The sequence below is a fragment of the Osmerus mordax genome, chromosome 22, assembly GCF_038355195.1.
Source record: "Osmerus mordax isolate fOsmMor3 chromosome 22, fOsmMor3.pri, whole genome shotgun sequence".
NCBI classification, from domain to species: domain Eukaryota; kingdom Metazoa; phylum Chordata; class Actinopteri; order Osmeriformes; family Osmeridae; genus Osmerus; species Osmerus mordax.
The window spans coordinates 7,198,939-7,215,856 of record NC_090071.1 but is presented as its reverse complement, the minus strand read 5'-3'; the positions used below and the strand labels follow the sequence as shown (position 1 = coordinate 7,215,856).

Here is a 16,918-nt window from a genome sequence, read left to right as displayed (position 1 = left end):
CTAAGGACCTGTACTTTTTTCTGCCACAAGGCGGCGCATTAGAAACATGATATCAAGTCAAACCAGCTAAGGAGGAAACTAGGAACTTGAAGTATTAGTTTATAAGAAATGTGGAATGTGTTCTACTTGGTATGGCAGTTGTAGGTGAAAGGCAAAAACAGCACGTGTTTGTGGGAAAATTAATTTATTGACCAATACAGCAGAAATGCATTCAATAACAAATGCACAAATAACACAAAATAAATGGATAATTCAGACTGATTGCAATGGGTATAGCATGTGTTAAATACACAATAAAAAATAAAAGGTGTTATGATCCATACTGTCTGTCATTGCATCCACTTCAGTATACCAGCTCTGAAAAAGCCAATATGTCAGTCCATTTCAATTTATTTGGAGTTCAATCTGATTCAGGTCTCTGTGTGGATGTGTCTGTTTGACAGTACATGTTTGTCTTCCACAGTCCAGTCTATGCCCCGTCGTCAGACACACAGGAAGAGTATTTGTAGGTGTACAACTTATTGTCTGCTCCTCCGCTCAGCATCAGCTGTTAGAGAAAGAGAAGGAGATGGGCCAAGTTAGACACGTGGTGGAATCAACACACACAATTCACCCGAAAATTCCCTGAGAAAGAAACAGTGATGACGTGATTGCAAAATGATACCAGAAACAATTCTATATCAACACAATTCATTTCCAGGGGTCACACAGGCACAATTAACATCTAAAGTTGCTGAACAGTTCTATTTAATTAAATTTAAAGAAAAATTAGACCATCACTGAGAATTTGACCAAGACCAGTAAAAACTGTAGGTGAGGCTAAAAGCCCACCTACACATGCCAGACAGGGACACTGAGGTGTAAACCATCACTGGGGAGCTGCTCTCTTACCCCACTGTCTGTCCAGTCGACACACAGAACCTTGTCCTCGTGGGCCGCCAAGTCATACAGGGGGGCCTTACAGCTGGAACATAACACACAACAACCACATATTTACACAGTGTATACGTTTATTAGGTCCCCAGCCAACTGGTGGAAATATTTTCCCATGCTGCCATCTCTGGAACCTCGCCATTCTGGGACGATTTGGACACATATTTCACCTGGAAAACTACTGCTAAAGTTGCAATATTTGTATTTTTACATAAGAGTTCAAATAAGGTATGTCTGTTATTTTAGGCATGTGCTGTATGTTTTTTCCCCCTGTAGATGTTCAGTGATTTATGAATAGATGTGTGCTATATGGGAAGGTTACAAACCTTCTGGTGTCCCAAAGCTTCACCACGTTGTCGAGTGAACCAGACATGAGCTGGTGTTCGTGGGAGGGAGACCACTTCACCGCAGTGACCCAGCCCGTGTGAGAGGTCAGGGAGAGGAGGACCAGGGAACCATCTGAGCCGGACAGAGGAAACACACACAGTAAGAGACCCATACACGCACAAAATATGCACCCCCCCCCCCACCGACACACACGTATAAAATACTTTCAAGTGCACACACAGATGACAGATATCTACTGAAGCCCTGAGCTGCAGTACACAGTCTATGATGGAGCATCCTGACCTTTCGAGCGGGGGTCCCAGAGTCTGATGTGTCTGTCTGTGCTGCCAGAGGCTAGGCGGCGGCATATAGGGGAGTAGGACACGCAGTTGAACACTTTATTGCCCGACTGCAGGGAAGAGAGCACACAGCTCATCGATCTGCCCATCAATCGGCTCATCAATACACGTGTGTGCGGTGGGCGGCCATCTCACCAGGGTGGTCTTCAGCACCCCCGTCTCTGCGTCCCACAGACGCATGGTGTGATCCCAGGATGCACTGCACAGCTCCGCCCCGTCACACCACAGCACCGAGGACACCGCTTCGTTGTGGCCCGATAGAGTCATGAGGGGGGTCTGTGGGGAGGGGAGAGACTGTTACCATAAGACACACGGGCAAGTCAAAACCACTTCTACCTCAGTCAGTTACATCCCTGGTCAAGTCAAATGAGCCGTAAAAGTAAATGTTTAGGTAAAGGTTTAGTATTTGTCCATAAACAACGGTAGTTGTTGTGAAGTATTAACTCCAGGGCCAAACTGGCTCCCTCACCCTGGTCAGCCCCATCTGGTCAGTTTTCTGCTTCTTCCGGGGCCTGCTGGGGGCCTCCTCCACCTGATCCTCCTCATCTGTGGGAACTGAAAGCACAGCAACTCATTAAGTACCCCGATTTGTCACTGTATTTTTAACGTGTGGGTGTGTGATTGCGTGATTCCCTCTGACAGTACCTGCAGACCAGATCTTGAGCATCTTATCCCACGAGCCGCTGCAGAACTGAAAATTAGAGTAACGTTAAACGTTAGACGTCGACTCCTTCCGTCCTTGTCAATTTTGTTTTCTCGCAAACGTCCCTCTTCCCTTTCTCTCCCACCGTCTCTGTCCTTCTCACCTTTGTGCGTGAGGGATCGGAGGCGACTGTGTCAACACTTCCGGCATGTCCACGGCAGCAGTGTTTGGCTTTCAACTTGTTCCTCTCAGAGTCCCACTCCCACAACAGAATGGTCTGGTCCAGAGAAGCCGTGAGTAGCAGGGAAGTCAGCCCATCTGCACAGAAACAGTGGTGTGCAACTGGTCAGAACTGCACCCAGTCAGGAAATCAGAAGTACACCTATGCTTCTGTCCTGCTCACCTCTCTTGACCCACGCCACATCTTTCACCACATCTGTGTGTCCTGCCACCGTCATCACAGCCTTGCCCTCCAGGGACCAGATCTTGGCTGTCTTGTCATAGGAGCCGGTCAGGATCCTGCTCACACATCATCCATTGGTAATTGTATTTATTTTGCTGACGCTTTTGTGTGCAAAAATGTATTCAATAGCTTATTGTGGTACAGTTGCTGTTGTGACCACCTTACTCACCATTCAGAGTCTGCCTCCACAGAACTGATCCAGTCATCATGCATCATGCACTCCTCAGGCTGAGGTGCTGTGAATCTCTCCACATACTCTATCTCCACCACATCTTCCTAAGGTCACACAGGTGCACACAAGTAAAACACACACATAGCCCTTGTCATTGCTTGTGAGTTTGCTGGGCAGTGTGAATGCCAGTCAGTAAGTGTTTTTAATACGACAGGATTATCTCACCGTGGATATGCCCTCCGTGTCCATGTGGATGGACAGACATGTCCGCAGGAACTGACCACGGACGAGGAAGTCAAATTCGACTTGGCTATGGGATGCTTGAAACAAAACAACCACAAAATTTAGTATAATTCAACACGAGTGTCATTAAACTAGATGCAATTAACACTCGCCGTTATAACCTATGTCAACCCCTCTAATTCTGGACAAACTGTCCGGTTCATTGTAAGCGCCTATTATCACCATTCTTTGCTTCCAGGAGTTTGTTGATAACATTGCTGAGATCTTGCACCTCGGAGGCTGCCGGTATGGAGAAAGGGACGTCATCTATTGCATATCTGAAAGAAAATACGTTGATGTTATTAAAGGTGACTAGTCAGTCACTGGAAAAAAAGAAATATTAGCATTTCTGACGGGCTGTAACTATAAGGATTTTAGCTATAGGCACTAATTGCCATGGCATGATGTAGCTTAGGTAGAAAGCTGTATAATGATGACGGTGAACGTTATTTGCTTGCATTTGTTATGAAATAGTCTGACGTTAAGCAAGCTAATGTTAGCTGTTAGCTAACTGGCTAGAAAATAGTTCATTGACAAAGCTCTTTCTCGTAATTACGGTAAACTTACTTTTTGTTTTCTGTGAAGAACCTTGTTTGTAATTGAGACATTTTTGCTTTTGTATGGTTACTAGCTACAAACTTAAAAGCTAACTAGATTCTCTGTTAGCAAGGTACTTTATAAACAGGTCTCATCCATGCAGTGTGCACTCTTGCCATGTGGTTTGAATGAAGACATTTTAGTTGAGCACAGAAAACTCAATCGAGGACTTCAATCGAGGAATTTCAACTAGTAATGTCTGAGCTCTTGCTCAGGTAAGGGTGCTATGAGAATGTCACCGGTAGTGTCACTGTCGTAGTATAAGCAATGAAATCTCAGGAATAAAATGTTATGCAATTTTTTGTTGTTTTGTAATAAAATAGATTGATAAAACATTTTGAGGGAGGGTCTAAATAAAATAAGATGGTTAGTGTCTCCCTTCTTCCTCGTTGCTGCCTTTAGGGAGTTGTCCACCCTCAGTACTTCTGGTCAGGGAGCCCCAGGCTGGTAGGATCCACGGTGTGAGATGCCAGTGGAGGGCAGTAGCCAGCCCAGCCCTGAGACACGTCAACCGTAGCTGGAGAACAGAAGCTCTGAACAGCATAAGCTGTGCGGCAGAGGGCTGGAGCCTCCGTATCAGGCTTGAGGACAGCACCAGGTGACTATGCCCAGACACCACCAGAGTGGCTGAAAACATTCACTGTGCCAGGTCCTGGTTGGGCTCATTAGCCAATCTGGATGGCACCTTAATCAGCTCTTCCCTCTTTGCCTCTACTCATTTTCATCAGGAGACCCACGGCCTGGGGTCTAGAGAGGGGGTTTGGAACCAGTGGGAGAAGGCCCATCAACTTATGTTTTAACTGAGTGCAGTCGGCAGGTTTAGCATAGTAGGGAAGCACAGCTCTGAAGTCAGAAAAAATGTAGCCATTGACAACACCATTGTGAGTATTAAAGCCTTGGTGAAAACACATGCCAACTGTGCAGATGCTGCTTGAATACCAGTTCTGGTCTTCTACGGAATGTAAATCTTGTAATGCTGTTTAAAACTGTAAGCAAGGCACTGATGAGAACCATAACATTGCAAAACATGAAGACATTAAATCTATACTCAGAAACTTGATGTTTGATACATTGAGAACAGTTTTGTGCATGGAATTAGGAAATGAGCATTATGATTTCATTACAATGTAGGAACTGCAGAGATGTGCTCTGTATCCTCAAATGAATAATTCTAGAAGATGAGTAGCTCAACAGTTTCAGCTTGGCTTAATGAGGGCAGCAGTTTACAACTTTCATTAATATAGTTGAATAAATTGACTACTGAAAATATATTTTAAGAAAAGACAGAATACCAGAATTAAAATAAACATTCATTTAATTGACCAGAAAATGACATTTTTACCCTATAAAAGGCAGAGGCCATCCTTGGAAAAAAGCTTTTTTATATAAAGGAGGTATGTATGCAGAATGAGACAAGATTGAGTGAAGAAACAAAGTTACACTACACTAAATTGATTTTCAATTATTTTTAACTCAAAACATACTCACATACAACATGACTTACATAATCATCCAGACTTAAGCTCGTAAAAACATGTTCATTACTCTTAGAAATGAACAATTTCTTAAACAAAGACACCTGGTTCCCACAACAAAGGACTTTGCCCAGTCTGAGTCAGATGCATGTGCAGTGACAAATGAAAACTAATAATATACACTATATCCCCATCCATCTTATTCCCCTTCCTCCTCTTTAATCTTCTTTTTTTTCTTCTTTTTCTTCTTCTCTGTTGTCTTCAATGAAAAGAAAATACAAATTAGTACGTTGGAAAAGAAAACCAAAAGAAAAGCACACAAGATACTGGGCTTCTAAAGAATTCCAGAACTGATCCTTACTTCCTCTGTGGGCGCCTCCTCCATCTCTTCCTCCTTCACCTCCACCACCTCATCCTCCTCCTCCTCGGCGGCAGCCTCTGCCTTCTTTTCCTTCTTTTTCTTCTTCTTCTTGGGAGGTTCTTCGGCAGCCGTCGACGTTTCTGGTTCTGGTTGGGTACAAACCACAGCAGTTTTTGAGCATCGCAAGAAAACACGTCCAGTAAGCGGCAATTGTGTGGGTCAACCAAGGTTACGGTTTGTGTGCTGGTCTGATGTACTCACCCTCTGCGGCTGCTGCTTCTTTCTTAACCTTCTTGGTCTTGACGGGCGTTGGCGTGGCTACCTCTTCCGCCTCTACCTCCTCAAACTTCCTCTTCTTGGAGGTTGAGGGGAGCGTAGAGTCACCAGAGGGATCGTACACCTTAACGTCACTGGAAGACACAGGACATGCGTTACTTAACACATCCATTGTAATCAACAATTTCATAAATAGCTCTAGCAATTCCCCAACTAAAAAGGGTATGTAGGTCCCATCCCGAGACCCAGTTTACCTTTTGTGTTGGTATTTATCAGCCTTGGCCAATGCTTTTCCTGTTCCACTGATTCTTCTGATCTGAGGAGAAAAGTGGTCAAATGTTAGCACTTGTTTTTGTTTCCCAAATCAGTTATCTAATAACTGCTATGGCAGTCTGATAATGGAAAGAACACAGATGGACTCCTAATGTACTTACTCCCTTGTCCTCCAGGTGGCGTAGTCTGATCTCCAGCTTAGCACGGTTCTCAATACCCATCTCAGAGTTTGTGTCTTCACCCAGGGCATCATAGCGAATAGCTAGGGATGCCTTGGCTGCAAGCATTCTGGAGATCTAGAATGGAGAAAAATAAATTTGCATTAAATTATGCAGCAGTGTACTCCACATAGTCCTGACAAGTCACCATGTGGCCATCTAAAACATAGCTACAGTCTGGATGAATGACTCCACCCCCACTCACCTTGCCCTTGTTCTTGGCTGTGGTCTGGCCCACCAGGGAGGCGTGGTAGATCAGCCCGTACTTGGGCGTGTCTCTGCGTGTCTTCAGGGCTCTGAACAGGGCCTTCTCTGCTCCCAGGATCTGCACTGTGGAGGCGGGGTGCTTGGCCAGATTCAGCAGAGATCCTTTATATGGACAAACCATCAGACGAGGCCAGTCAGTGTGAGGTAAGGATGTTTGCATTTTCATGCTGAATGAGGAGGTACACTAGGGGAACAGCTCTTAACTGGTTTCCATTTGTTCTAGTGTTGGGACAAGCTCAGATGAGGTAGTGACTTAAAGACATCAGGTAGTTTCAGGAAAAGTGACATATAGTCATCATCATCACTGCTTGTTGTATGCACCATTATATTATATCTGCTGACACATTATGCAGGAAAAAAAGTCCCCATCTAATTAATTTGAGAACTGTGACTCACCAGCGTGTGAGATAAGGCGAGCGCCCACCAGTTCTCCCACCATCACAGTCAGGTTGGGGGCGATGGCCGTCATACGGTTCTTCAGATAGTCGTAAAGCTGTGTGCGGTACTCTGAGATATCGATAACCTAGGTAGGACACAAAACAAGACAGTGAGTGTCAATGTGATTAGGGTTTACCAGACAAAACACTGATATGCGGTGTTGGAGAATGGCCCAGGGATTAACATGTGACTGTTCAGATGAGGTAGTGACTGAAATACCCACATGGTCTGTTTCAGGAAAAGGACAAATATGTCGTCATCATCACCACTATCATTGTTATCCCAGATCCTAGGGCAATATGAGACCATCATCTCTGTATGGATTGGTTTCTGAGTTGATTTTTACCTGGTCACACAGGTGCATGATATTGTTGATGTCCTCCTCGGATACCTCGGTACCCATGGAGATTTCAGCGGCGAGTTTGACCTCTGCTTCAATCTCCTCAGGGATGAGATCTGACAGGTCTGTGGTGGCCACGTTGGTTCGGACACCTGAGGATGAGGGAACAGTCAAAGGTCACTCACAAAACCACAAATAGGCTGTACATCCACAGCAGGGCATGTTTGGGGGAAAGGGGGGGGGGGGGGGTCATTCAGCCTTTGGTACATGGAATGGAACTGGTCAGAACACTATCAAAACTATGCTGTGTCAGACAACTTCCTCAGAACCCATTCAGGCCTGTGTCTGTACAAACCTATCTTGCGGACACTCTTGCAGTATGCCAAGTTGTCGGTGATGATTTTTCCCAGCTCTGGGAAGTGCCACCCGTACCACTCTCTGCAGCGCATGATGTAGTTGTTCAGTTCTTTATCCAGGTCATCCAGCAGAGCTAGGAGAAGGCGGAAGAAACAAATTAACTGCCAAAGCCTTTCATCATTAAAGGAGCACCACATGCCATGTATGAGGGGAGCTTACAGATGGCTTGAACGATCATGGTGTCCACCTTGTCTGGACTGAACTTCAGCTTGTAACGGGACAAACTAAAAAAGAAACCAGACAATATCAGTTACATGTCATTGAAACAAAAATGGTCACAGAGTGATTTACATTAGTCAGTTGTTTAGGTGTCGCCTCAGTGGTAGTGACGAATGCTGAGGAAAATCAACAGGTGGTTTCAGACAGCATGCGATAATCATGGGCAAGCCTACCAGCCAGATGGGTGCATGTAAGGGTATGCACACTATGCCATACCTGTGTGCAAGTCCAAGGGACATGGCACTGATCTCACGAGGAGGCAGCCCAGTGATCAGACCCTCCATCTGGGTCCTAATGCCCCTCATCAGCTCCGCTATAGCAGGGCTGTGCACACAGCTCAGGTTCAGCTTGTCCTGCACATGCACCAATGAAAATGTCAGTGAAACTGCATTGAAATGTCCGTCAAGGTTGGTTTCATTCACTGCTTCCTTCCCACAAAAGGGACAGAACTCACCTTGATCACCCCTCCGAGTTTAACATCACTGATGGCAAGCTGCTCGTGAGCCTCTTTGGCCACTACTTTCTTCAGGATCTTTTTCAGGCTTTTCCCGATCTTCCCCTCAGTCATGGCAGTTGCCGCTGTACACAGTGGAAAGATACTTGTTAGGGTAAACACAAAACTGAACTGAAATGTACCCAATGCTAGAATTGCATTGCAGGGACTACAGTTTGGATTTTAAACTGAAAATGCTGTGGTTGTCTCAGTGGTAGTGACGAAAACTGCTGAATGACCTCACACTTAAATCAGACACAAGAGATACATCATTGACTCCACAGCCATTAACTTGGAGAACCATTTCATCAAAATTTGTCATGCACAAGGAGAATAAACGTATAGGCATTATCTGTGCTGTTGATGTGGTATTACCTGCCAATGCTTCTGTGGTATCTTGGAATTTTTCAAAGTGTTTCAACTTCACACTGGCAAGGAAAAGTACAGTTAGTACATCCATTTTTACTTACAACATCAATAATTGACGCCAGCACAAATCACGGTAAACAATGTTAAGGCAAATGTTGACCAAGCAAGCAGGGTTCAATACTCACACTTTGTTGGCTTTTTCTGTGGTTTCAAACTCCTTCCATAGATCTTCGACCTCTTCGAGTTTCGACTCATCGAGGACCTGTGATAAAACATTTCACAAAATAAACGATCACGCATTCAATGTGTTCCAAACATGTGTTCCTCTCGCGTAATTAAAAATAGTAGAAGTGCAACCACATGTCGTATGTCGGCACGCGGTCCTTGAAAATGTGCAGCATCTACCTACAACCGGCTTCAAACCATGACTTTTCTTGTATCTAATGATTGACCATATATCGTCGTAAATGTGTTTAGTTCGGTAACGTTTTCCAAATCATGTAAAATATATTTTTACATGAATGGTTGACGTCAGGCCTAGTCCATGCTTGCTTGCTAAGCTAGTTAGCCCACAAGCACACAGCGCCAACAACTTAAATCTAGTGTACTTTTGGTAAAACCTAGCAAAATACCTACCTTGAAAATGGCATAGCCAGCAGCGGTCTCAAATAAAACGAGCATTGTGATTCCTTTAAGCAATGACTACAACACTGCTGCTCTCCGAGAGAGCCTTGTCTGCCCAGAAAAACACAACTACCACGCTGCACAAACTACTTCGGAACTAAGAGAAGGAAAAGACATGCATGCATGAACGGTAGGCGCACGGTGGACACGCGGGGACCTTCATGGACCCGGAAGTACTTCACACTACACCGCTACGAAGAAATGTTTCCAGAAACAAACATGCATTTTTATTTATAATATATTATGTATATATGTGTGTTTTTAGAATATATGATTATTATTTAAATAAATAATAATGAGCAGAAAAGTTAGTTTATAAAACGATACCGTCATTTCCGTTGTTGTGGCCATAGACTTCCGACTTCGCTATCGTTAACCAATAGTGTATGCACTAATCCATCGCTGTTCTGGTCAAGAAGGCCAAATAGCGACAAGGTAAGAGTGTGTAAAACGTGTCATTTAGCCTTATTTGTTCATATATCGTGCGTTGTTTTACATGTGGAATATTTAAATGCCGTTCATGCGATACAACCTCACCACCACCCCGTGTCCTTGAAGGGAAGCTAGTTAGCCTAGCATAGTTTAGCCATTCCGTAGTCCAGCGGTGTGGAAGTCAGAATCTAGTATTGAGTTCAGAGAAGGACACATGCCATTTGTGGCACAAATTAGCAATGAATTGGAACTACACATTAGTATTACCATTTGGATATTCATATACACGTATCAATATTAATTGTGTTACATAGACAGCAACTGTTGTCAAATCGTTGTCTAATTGGCTAACATTACCAGGTTTTGTAATGTTGTTCTTGCTGTTGTGTATATATTTGTATATACAGTATTTAGTAACGCTACTAAATGGCAAGATGTCAGAGGTTACACAATAGTACTATACTAGTCATATTGTAACGGTCTTGTCTGTCTCTATTTGTCGCTTCTCTTTCTCTCCAGCATCATGTTGCGTTTGCCAGCCGTGAGCCGCGCGCTAGCCGGGACAGCCAAGGGCAGCCTGGCTCCCGCAAACAACGGTAACCAGGCCACGATAACAATTTTTTGTCTTGCACTGTCTGTCTGTGTATGCCTCATTGTTGTGGTGAAGTTTCAGCTACAGTGGGGTTTAACATGATCCTGGTGTCCTTACGCACCCTCAAATCACTTGGATATCTGCCAACGCAGATCCCCAGATCTCCTGTTGAGTTAATCATGTCAACCATCTCGCACATGCCTTTCCCATTTCATCTGTACCTCTAGTGTATGTTTACAAATATTGCTGTGTGGTCATTTTTTATTTTTTATAACTTCAACTAATAATAATGTGATGATGCAAATGTGTGTTTACAGTGCGTACCTCCATCCGGGCAGCTAGTAATATGGTTGAGGTGTTTGTGGATGGAAAGCCAGTGGAGGTAGCAGCTGGAACTACTGTGCTGCAGGTAACCTCAGTGTGAATCGCAGCGTGACCGCTATATTGTTAAATGTAAATTAGCAATACCGTTTAAGCATTTGTTTACATATGGCAATGCATATTGGTGTGTTTCTAGGCCTGTGAAAAGGTGGGTGTACAGATCCCACGGTTCTGCTACCACGAGCGTTTGTCTGTCGCTGGGAACTGCAGGATGTGTCTGGTCGAGATCGAGAAAGCTCCAAAGGTAACATGTTCACAAAGTAGTAATTGTAATGATTTAAATGTACTGAGCTAGACTAAACACACAGAAAGTTGTGGGATTGTGATGGAAAATCTGTATTCGTTGTCTGGTCAACAGCCTGTGGCAGCATGTGCGATGCCAGTGATGAAGGGCTGGAACATTCTCACAAACTCAGACAAGACCCGTAAAGCGAGGTACATTGGCATACTTGACTTTGGTCTGCGACACTTACAGATGTACAAAAATCTTGGATGTTGTCGAAGCGGATTTTTCACCAGGGGGCGTGTGTGATTGTGTGTCGACAGAGAGGGGGTGATGGAGTTTCTGCTTGCCAACCATCCCTTGGACTGCCCCATCTGTGACCAGGGAGGAGAGTGCGACCTACAGGCAAGTACATATGCTCACTCTCACACACACACACACACACACACACACACACTCTCGCTTTCTAACCATGTTTTGTGTTTGTGCCTCACAGGACCAGTCCATGCAGTTTGGTACAGACCGGAGTCGGTTCACTGAGAACAAGAGGGCGGTGGAGGATAAGAACATCGGGCCCCTCATCAAGACTATCATGACCCGCTGCATCCAGTGTACACGCTGCATCCGGTGAGCTTGGCTCTGTTTGTCCCTTTGGGCCTCTGTACTCAGAAGTGTGGGCCTATGTTTTTAGTGCTATAGCTAGTTGATAGTGGAGCCTGGCTCTGACTGGTCATCTGGTAACTTTCTTTACCAGCTTCGCCAGTGAGATCGCTGGTGTGGAGGACCTGGGCACCACCGGAAGAGGTAACAACATGCAGGTGGGCACGTACGTGGAGAAGATGTTCATGTCAGAGATGTCTGGAAACGTCATTGACATCTGTCCCGTGGGAGCCCTCACCTCCAAACCATACGCCTTCACTGCCAGACCCTGGGAGACCAGGTAGTGTGTGTGTGTGTGTGTGTAAGAATGTAATTGTTCATGTTTTTGTTACAGAATAAATGTGTTGATGATTTTAAAGACTGTGTTTTAACTTTTTGCGCCTGTAGAAAAACCGAGTCCATCGACGTGCTGGATGCAGTTGGCAGCAACATCGTGGTGAGCACACGTGCTGGTGAGGTCATGAGGGTCATGCCCCGTCTCAATGAAGATGTGAATGAGGAGTGGATCTCAGACAAGACCAGGTCAGATTCAGGTTAAATACTAGTTCAGAATACGTGGGCTGCACTTAATTTTAGATCATCCCCTACAATGTATTCATTGAACCTGTATCCACTGAAATGTGATTCAGGGTCATATACTGTATATATGTGGGTTTAAGTGTGTTTGTCTATTACATTGTGTGTGTGTGTGTAGGTTTGCATATGACGGGTTGAAGAGGCAGAGACTGACCCAGCCCATGGTGAAGAATGCGTCTGGTCAGCTGGTACCCACATCCTGGGAGGACGTCCTCACCCGTGTGGCCGGAGCAGTAAGTATCACACTGTATCCTGGACGGCGTGTTTGTTTGCAGCGTGTGAAGAAGATTTCATGCATGTAAATGTGTGTCTGCGTAGCTGCAAGGAGCCCAGGGCAGTGAGGTGGCGGCCATAGCGGGAGGCATGGTGGATGCAGAGGCCTTGGTGGCTCTGAAGGACCTCCTCAACCGGCTGAACAGTGACGCACTCTGCACTGAGGAGGTGTTCCCTATGTCGGGGGCTGGGTGAGTGGGTGTTTTTTTTTGGGGGGGGAAAGAGCTTCTAATTGGGTTTGATGGTGTTTATGTGGTCGGAACACGCTGCATGTTCTGGTGTGTGACTCTGGTGTGTGACGCTGTAGTACCGACCTGCGCTCCAACTACCTGCTGAACTCGCGGATCGCGGGCATTGAGGAGTGTGACCTGTTGCTGCTCATAGGGACCAACCCTCGCTACGAAGCCCCGCTGTTCAACGCTCGCGTCCGCAAGAGGTAAGTTTACACACACACAAACCCACACACCCTTGCTAAGAAGTTTTGCTAATAACACAATATCTGAATGTGTTTCCCCGCCCGTCCTTCTCTCTCTGTCTGTCAGCTGGCTCCACAACGAGCTGCAAGTGGCGCTGGTGGGGAGTGGGGTGGACCTGAGCTACACCTATGACCACCTGGGGGAATCTGCCCATGTGCTGCAGGAGCTGGCCAATGGGACACACCCCTTCTGCCAGGTACCCATGGCAATACACAAGTCATTGGTGGGAGCTACTGGAAATGATTGGCGACGCTTAACACATTCTTGTGGCTCTTGCTTTCAGTAAAGTGTAGTTTCTAAGAGTCAGGTCGACTTTCTGGCCATGTATGTAACCCATCCCCTTCTCTCTCCCTGTCCCCATGTTAGGTGCTGGCCGAGGCCAAGCGGCCGGTGGTGGTGGTAGGCAGCTCAGCTCTGCAGAGGGAGGACGGGGCGGCCATCTTGAGCTCTGTGTCCACCATAGCCCAGAACGCCAGGACCAGCAGCGGGGTGGATGAGGGCTGGAAGGTCCTCAACGTGCTGCACAGGTCAGCTTAGCCAGTCCAGAGAACATCTGTATGTATTAATAGTGTACAGTGTAACTGCAGTCATGCTTACTTCACTGCATCCAGTTGCATGTGTCCAGGAATCCAAAAGGCCAATCAGAGTTAGCACGTTAGCTTACCTTGTTCTGACCAAACGTGCAGTTGTCCCACTTCTTCTTTGCGTCCAGTTCAACTGAGCTAGGGCTGTCCTGATTGGGTTGTGTTTGTGTCTGTCCACAGAGTGGCCAGTCAGGTGGCAGCTCTGGACCTGGGCTACAAGGCGGGGGTGGAGGCGATCCGCCAGGCCCCGCCCAAGGTTCTGTTCCTGTTGGGAGCCGATGCAGGCTGCATCACCAGACAAGACCTGCCCAAGGACAGCATGATCATATACCAAGGTAGGAATGCACGTTAACGTATGATTTCACATGATAACGATACATTAGCACGCACGTGATGCTCATGCCATATGTGGTTCCTCCTAGGTCATCATGGCGACGTGGGAGCATCCATGGCTGATGTCATCCTGCCTGGGGCCGCCTACACAGAGAAGGTGGGAACCTACGTGAACACGGAGGGGCGGAGCCAGCAGACACGCGTGGCCGTCACGGCACCCGGCATGGCCAGAGAGGACTGGAAGATCATCCGAGCCATCTCTGAGGTACACACTCTTACAGTATTACTCACAAACACACTCAAATCCATAGTATAGATTTTTAGAGACAGATTCTGCTAGCATTGGCGTGCGCTGTGCCTGTTAAACGTGTGTGTGTGTGTGTGTTTCCAGCTGGCTGGCGTGACTCTGCCCTATGATTCCGTGAACGAGCTGAGGGACAGACTGGCGGAGGTTTCCCCCAACCTGATCCGCTACGATGACGTGGAGGAAGCCAACTACTTCAAACAGGCCAACGAACTCTCCAAGGTCACTGCCTGACCGTTCACCTCTCAGCCCTAAATCTCATTATTGATCAGATCAAGGCCTGATTATATTTCTGTATAAAGGGCAAGTCATTTTTCTCTTTATTCCTTATATTTTGATCCCTCTCTCCTTCAGACAGTGAACCAGACTGTCCTAGCAGATCCTCTTGTTCCTCCTCAGCTCACGGCTAAAGACTTCTACATGACAGGTATGTGTCTGTGTGAGAGACGAATGTGCTTACTTGTAGGTCAGCTAGATCAAACATTTGTGTGTGTGTGTGTAACTCTCGCTCTCTCTTTCAGATTCTATCAGCAGAGCCTCTCAGACCATGGCCAAGTGTGTAAAGGCTATCACAGAAGGAGCAGACGCTGTTGATGAACCTTCCATTTGCTAAACAAGCGCACATATACACACATGAAAACTCCCACACATGTATTGACGTCACATTAACATTCAGTGGTGACTCATTTATTTAAGTTGTCTTTGCTGCTTGTTGTATATGATACCATTTCCACTCTTGTGTAACATGCACAAGGGTTAAGAAGAGGGCTTTGTTGAAAAAAGCTGTAACTGTAATGATTATGAATAAATCTTTATCCTTATGTGTCTGTTAGTGAAACAATGGAGTTTCAGGAATGCTTTTCAGTGCCATTTCACCCAATTTATTGAGACTTCTGTTTATGAAGGATACAAGTTGACTACAAGTGTGAGCTACTTTATTAGTGGGATGTGCCAGGGTTAGACAGTGTGGGACAATACAGGGTCACATTCATTGGCTGGGTGGGACAGTAGGAGGATTGTCAATTGTACAAAAACATTCACATAAACGAATATGCTGTTCATTTGCCAACACTAGACAACAACTGACATGAATGTATTGTATCCTTACAAAACACATGATATTGTACTTAGGACTCAATATATTACAGTAATACTGTGACAAATTTAAAGAATTAGCTTTGCTTCTAATATGCCAAGCACAGCTCTTTATATGTGTTATTCAGTGTTTCCTTGTTTTACAGTGATACTTCTGAGTGCTGAGGTCAGTGGCGATAGCTGGGATGTTAGGCGGGCCACGTGCAGAAGCATTGAATTCTGGGTAGAGGTCAGGGGTCAAATGAGGTTCCAGACAACAGTAAGTGCGGCCACTATGCCATTCAGGACAGCCACGCTGTAGCCCACATGGAAGGAGTGGCCTGTCAAACGCCTACAAGACACACACACGAGCATGCACATGCACACACATACCATAACAAGAGCATTATCATGTGTGTGAGGATAGTTTATGCTCCTTTGTTGTATACGTGTACTTATTTCCCCTTAAACATTGAATGGAAGTGTGTGTGTTGTGACTGTGTAATACCTGAGGTAGGCAGACGACAGGGGGGTTGGGGGAAACATGCCTGGCTGATATGAGTCAAAGTATGTGAGTGTCCATGAGAAACTGCAGCAGGACAAGCCAGCCAACACTGACAATACCAGAACACTCCAGAATCCTTCAGAGACAACCGGGAGGAAAGGAATCAAACCAGAAATATGTGACAGAAAATGTAGGAGAAGGAAGAAATTGCAGTCTCCACACCTCCACCTGAAACTCACCCAGGACGCGGACCTCTGTCCCATCCTCCCCCAACATCCTCTCAGCACTCAGGTCTGAAACAGTTACAAACGTTACATTGGGAACAGAACAGCATATCAAAACACAAACGTAGCACATTGTTATGTTTATGTGGATGAAGGGCATACCTTTTATAATGATGTATAGAAATGCACAGAAGACAGCGACAGCCAAGACCAGGAAAACACTACAGAGCATTGATAAAGCCATCTTTGGCCATGGTCGCGGGTTATCCCAAAAACTCTTGCTCGGCTTCCGGGGCTGAGCTACCGGTTGTTTGAACTCCAAACCAATCCCGGTACCACTACGAGAAAAGCCTTGGACCCCTGGTTCCAACTCTTGGTCTAGTTTTCCCCCAAACATGTCAGTGTCACTTACGAGAGCTGTCCTATCGTTGGTTACCCGTTGCATCTCAGCTGCAGACCAACTTTTGGAATACCTTGCAAACGCGAAATTGAACTTTTCTGTTCCTACTCCAAACAAACAAGTGAAAACGTAGCAACTGCACAGTAACTTGATAGAAAATAACGTACTTATGCTGGATTCTCTGTCATTCTGAAATGAAACCAACAATCTTGTTCTAACATGACCCGAAAACTTCGTAGACACTGTAGTCGCTTCCGCGTGAATACATTAAAATC

General features: G+C 45.7%; 4 protein-coding genes and 3 non-coding genes across 7 annotated transcripts; 1 reads left to right on the top strand and 6 right to left on the bottom strand.

The window, feature by feature from the left end:
- Positions 1 to 172: 172 nt before the first annotated feature.
- Positions 173 to 3,893, bottom strand: wdr12 (WD repeat domain 12). Its single transcript, XM_067260466.1, has 13 exons — positions 3,747 to 3,893; positions 3,363 to 3,457; positions 3,123 to 3,217; positions 2,895 to 3,001; positions 2,666 to 2,781; positions 2,426 to 2,580; positions 2,265 to 2,310; positions 2,089 to 2,174; positions 1,755 to 1,895; positions 1,564 to 1,669; positions 1,260 to 1,392; positions 892 to 964; positions 173 to 547 (listed from the first exon to the last, which is right to left on the bottom strand). Exons 1-13 carry the CDS (start codon positions 3,785 to 3,787, stop codon positions 470 to 472), a joined length of 1,272 nt encoding a protein of 423 aa, XP_067116567.1. The 5' UTR covers positions 3,788 to 3,893; the 3' UTR covers positions 173 to 469.
- A 1,180-nt stretch (positions 3,894 to 5,073) lies between these two features.
- On the bottom strand, positions 5,074 to 9,717 carry nop58 (NOP58 ribonucleoprotein homolog (yeast)). Its single transcript, XM_067260219.1, has 15 exons — positions 9,559 to 9,717; positions 9,108 to 9,184; positions 8,929 to 8,981; positions 8,515 to 8,639; positions 8,277 to 8,413; positions 8,001 to 8,065; positions 7,780 to 7,914; positions 7,431 to 7,576; positions 7,043 to 7,169; positions 6,585 to 6,748; positions 6,323 to 6,457; positions 6,143 to 6,204; positions 5,874 to 6,022; positions 5,613 to 5,758; positions 5,074 to 5,510 (listed from the first exon to the last, which is right to left on the bottom strand). The coding sequence occupies exons 1-15, from the start codon at positions 9,601 to 9,603 to the stop codon at positions 5,451 to 5,453; spliced, it is 1,626 nt and encodes a 541-aa protein (XP_067116320.1). The 5' UTR covers positions 9,604 to 9,717; the 3' UTR covers positions 5,074 to 5,450.
- Positions 6,876 to 6,959, bottom strand: LOC136966716 (small nucleolar RNA SNORD11B). Its single transcript, XR_010879462.1, has one exon. It is a non-coding gene; the product is annotated as a small nucleolar RNA SNORD11B (small nucleolar RNA).
- Positions 7,272 to 7,358, bottom strand: LOC136966714 (small nucleolar RNA SNORD11B). Its single transcript, XR_010879460.1, has one exon. It is a non-coding gene; the product is annotated as a small nucleolar RNA SNORD11B (small nucleolar RNA).
- Positions 8,750 to 8,838, bottom strand: LOC136966712 (small nucleolar RNA SNORD70). The gene has a single exon (XR_010879458.1). It is a non-coding gene; the product is annotated as a small nucleolar RNA SNORD70 (small nucleolar RNA).
- Positions 9,718 to 9,969: 252 nt separating the features above from the next.
- ndufs1 (NADH:ubiquinone oxidoreductase core subunit S1) lies at positions 9,970 to 15,261 on the top strand. The gene is made up of 19 exons (XM_067260599.1): positions 9,970 to 10,041; positions 10,558 to 10,634; positions 10,948 to 11,039; positions 11,148 to 11,255; positions 11,370 to 11,446; positions 11,558 to 11,639; positions 11,731 to 11,861; positions 11,989 to 12,174; positions 12,282 to 12,416; positions 12,589 to 12,703; positions 12,789 to 12,934; positions 13,051 to 13,179; positions 13,286 to 13,415; positions 13,586 to 13,746; positions 13,984 to 14,138; positions 14,226 to 14,401; positions 14,528 to 14,662; positions 14,795 to 14,867; positions 14,962 to 15,261. The coding sequence occupies exons 2-19, from the start codon at positions 10,562 to 10,564 to the stop codon at positions 15,051 to 15,053; spliced, it is 2,196 nt and encodes a 731-aa protein (XP_067116700.1). The 5' UTR covers positions 9,970 to 10,041; positions 10,558 to 10,561; the 3' UTR covers positions 15,054 to 15,261.
- A 62-nt stretch (positions 15,262 to 15,323) lies between these two features.
- On the bottom strand, positions 15,324 to 16,890 carry arl6ip6 (ADP-ribosylation factor-like 6 interacting protein 6). The gene is made up of 4 exons (XM_067260600.1): positions 16,406 to 16,890; positions 16,259 to 16,312; positions 16,023 to 16,155; positions 15,324 to 15,866 (listed from the first exon to the last, which is right to left on the bottom strand). Exons 1-4 carry the CDS (start codon positions 16,686 to 16,688, stop codon positions 15,773 to 15,775), a joined length of 564 nt encoding a protein of 187 aa, XP_067116701.1. The 5' UTR covers positions 16,689 to 16,890; the 3' UTR covers positions 15,324 to 15,772.
- Positions 16,891 to 16,918: the final 28 nt, after the last annotated feature.

Coding starts and splice junctions, on each gene's coding strand:
- wdr12 (XM_067260466.1), bottom strand. CDS start 3,787: ATGTCTCAATTACAAACAAGGTTCTTCACAGAAAACAAAAA. Junction 3,458..3,746: donor TTCTTCACAGAAAACAAAAA/GTAAGTTTACCG, acceptor ATTTTCTTTCAG/ATATGCAATAGATGACGTCC. Junction 3,002..3,122: donor ACACGGAGGGCATATCCACG/GTGAGATAATCC, acceptor GTGTGACCTTAG/GAAGATGTGGTGGAGATAGA.
- nop58 (XM_067260219.1), bottom strand. CDS start 9,603: ATGCTCGTTTTATTTGAGACCGCTGCTGGCTATGCCATTTTCAAG. Junction 8,066..8,276: donor TCCCTTGGACTTGCACACAG/GTATGGCATAGT, acceptor TTTCTTTTTTAG/TTTGTCCCGTTACAAGCTGA. Junction 5,511..5,612: donor AGGAGGCGCCCACAGAGGAA/GTAAGGATCAGT, acceptor TTTTCATTGAAG/ACAACAGAGAAGAAGAAAAA.
- ndufs1 (XM_067260599.1), top strand. CDS start 10,562: ATGTTGCGTTTGCCAGCCGTGAGCCGCGCGCTAGCCGGGACAGCCAAG. Junction 11,040..11,147: donor CTGGAACTACTGTGCTGCAG/GTAACCTCAGTG, acceptor GTGTGTTTCTAG/GCCTGTGAAAAGGTGGGTGT. Junction 14,402..14,527: donor TCATCCGAGCCATCTCTGAG/GTACACACTCTT, acceptor GTGTGTTTCCAG/CTGGCTGGCGTGACTCTGCC.
- arl6ip6 (XM_067260600.1), bottom strand. CDS start 16,688: ATGCAACGGGTAACCAACGATAGGACAGCTCTCGTAAGTGACACTGAC. Junction 16,313..16,405: donor TCTATACATCATTATAAAAG/GTATGCCCTTCA, acceptor TAACTGTTTCAG/ACCTGAGTGCTGAGAGGATG. Junction 16,156..16,258: donor GACAGAGGTCCGCGTCCTGG/GTGAGTTTCAGG, acceptor TTGTCTCTGAAG/GATTCTGGAGTGTTCTGGTA.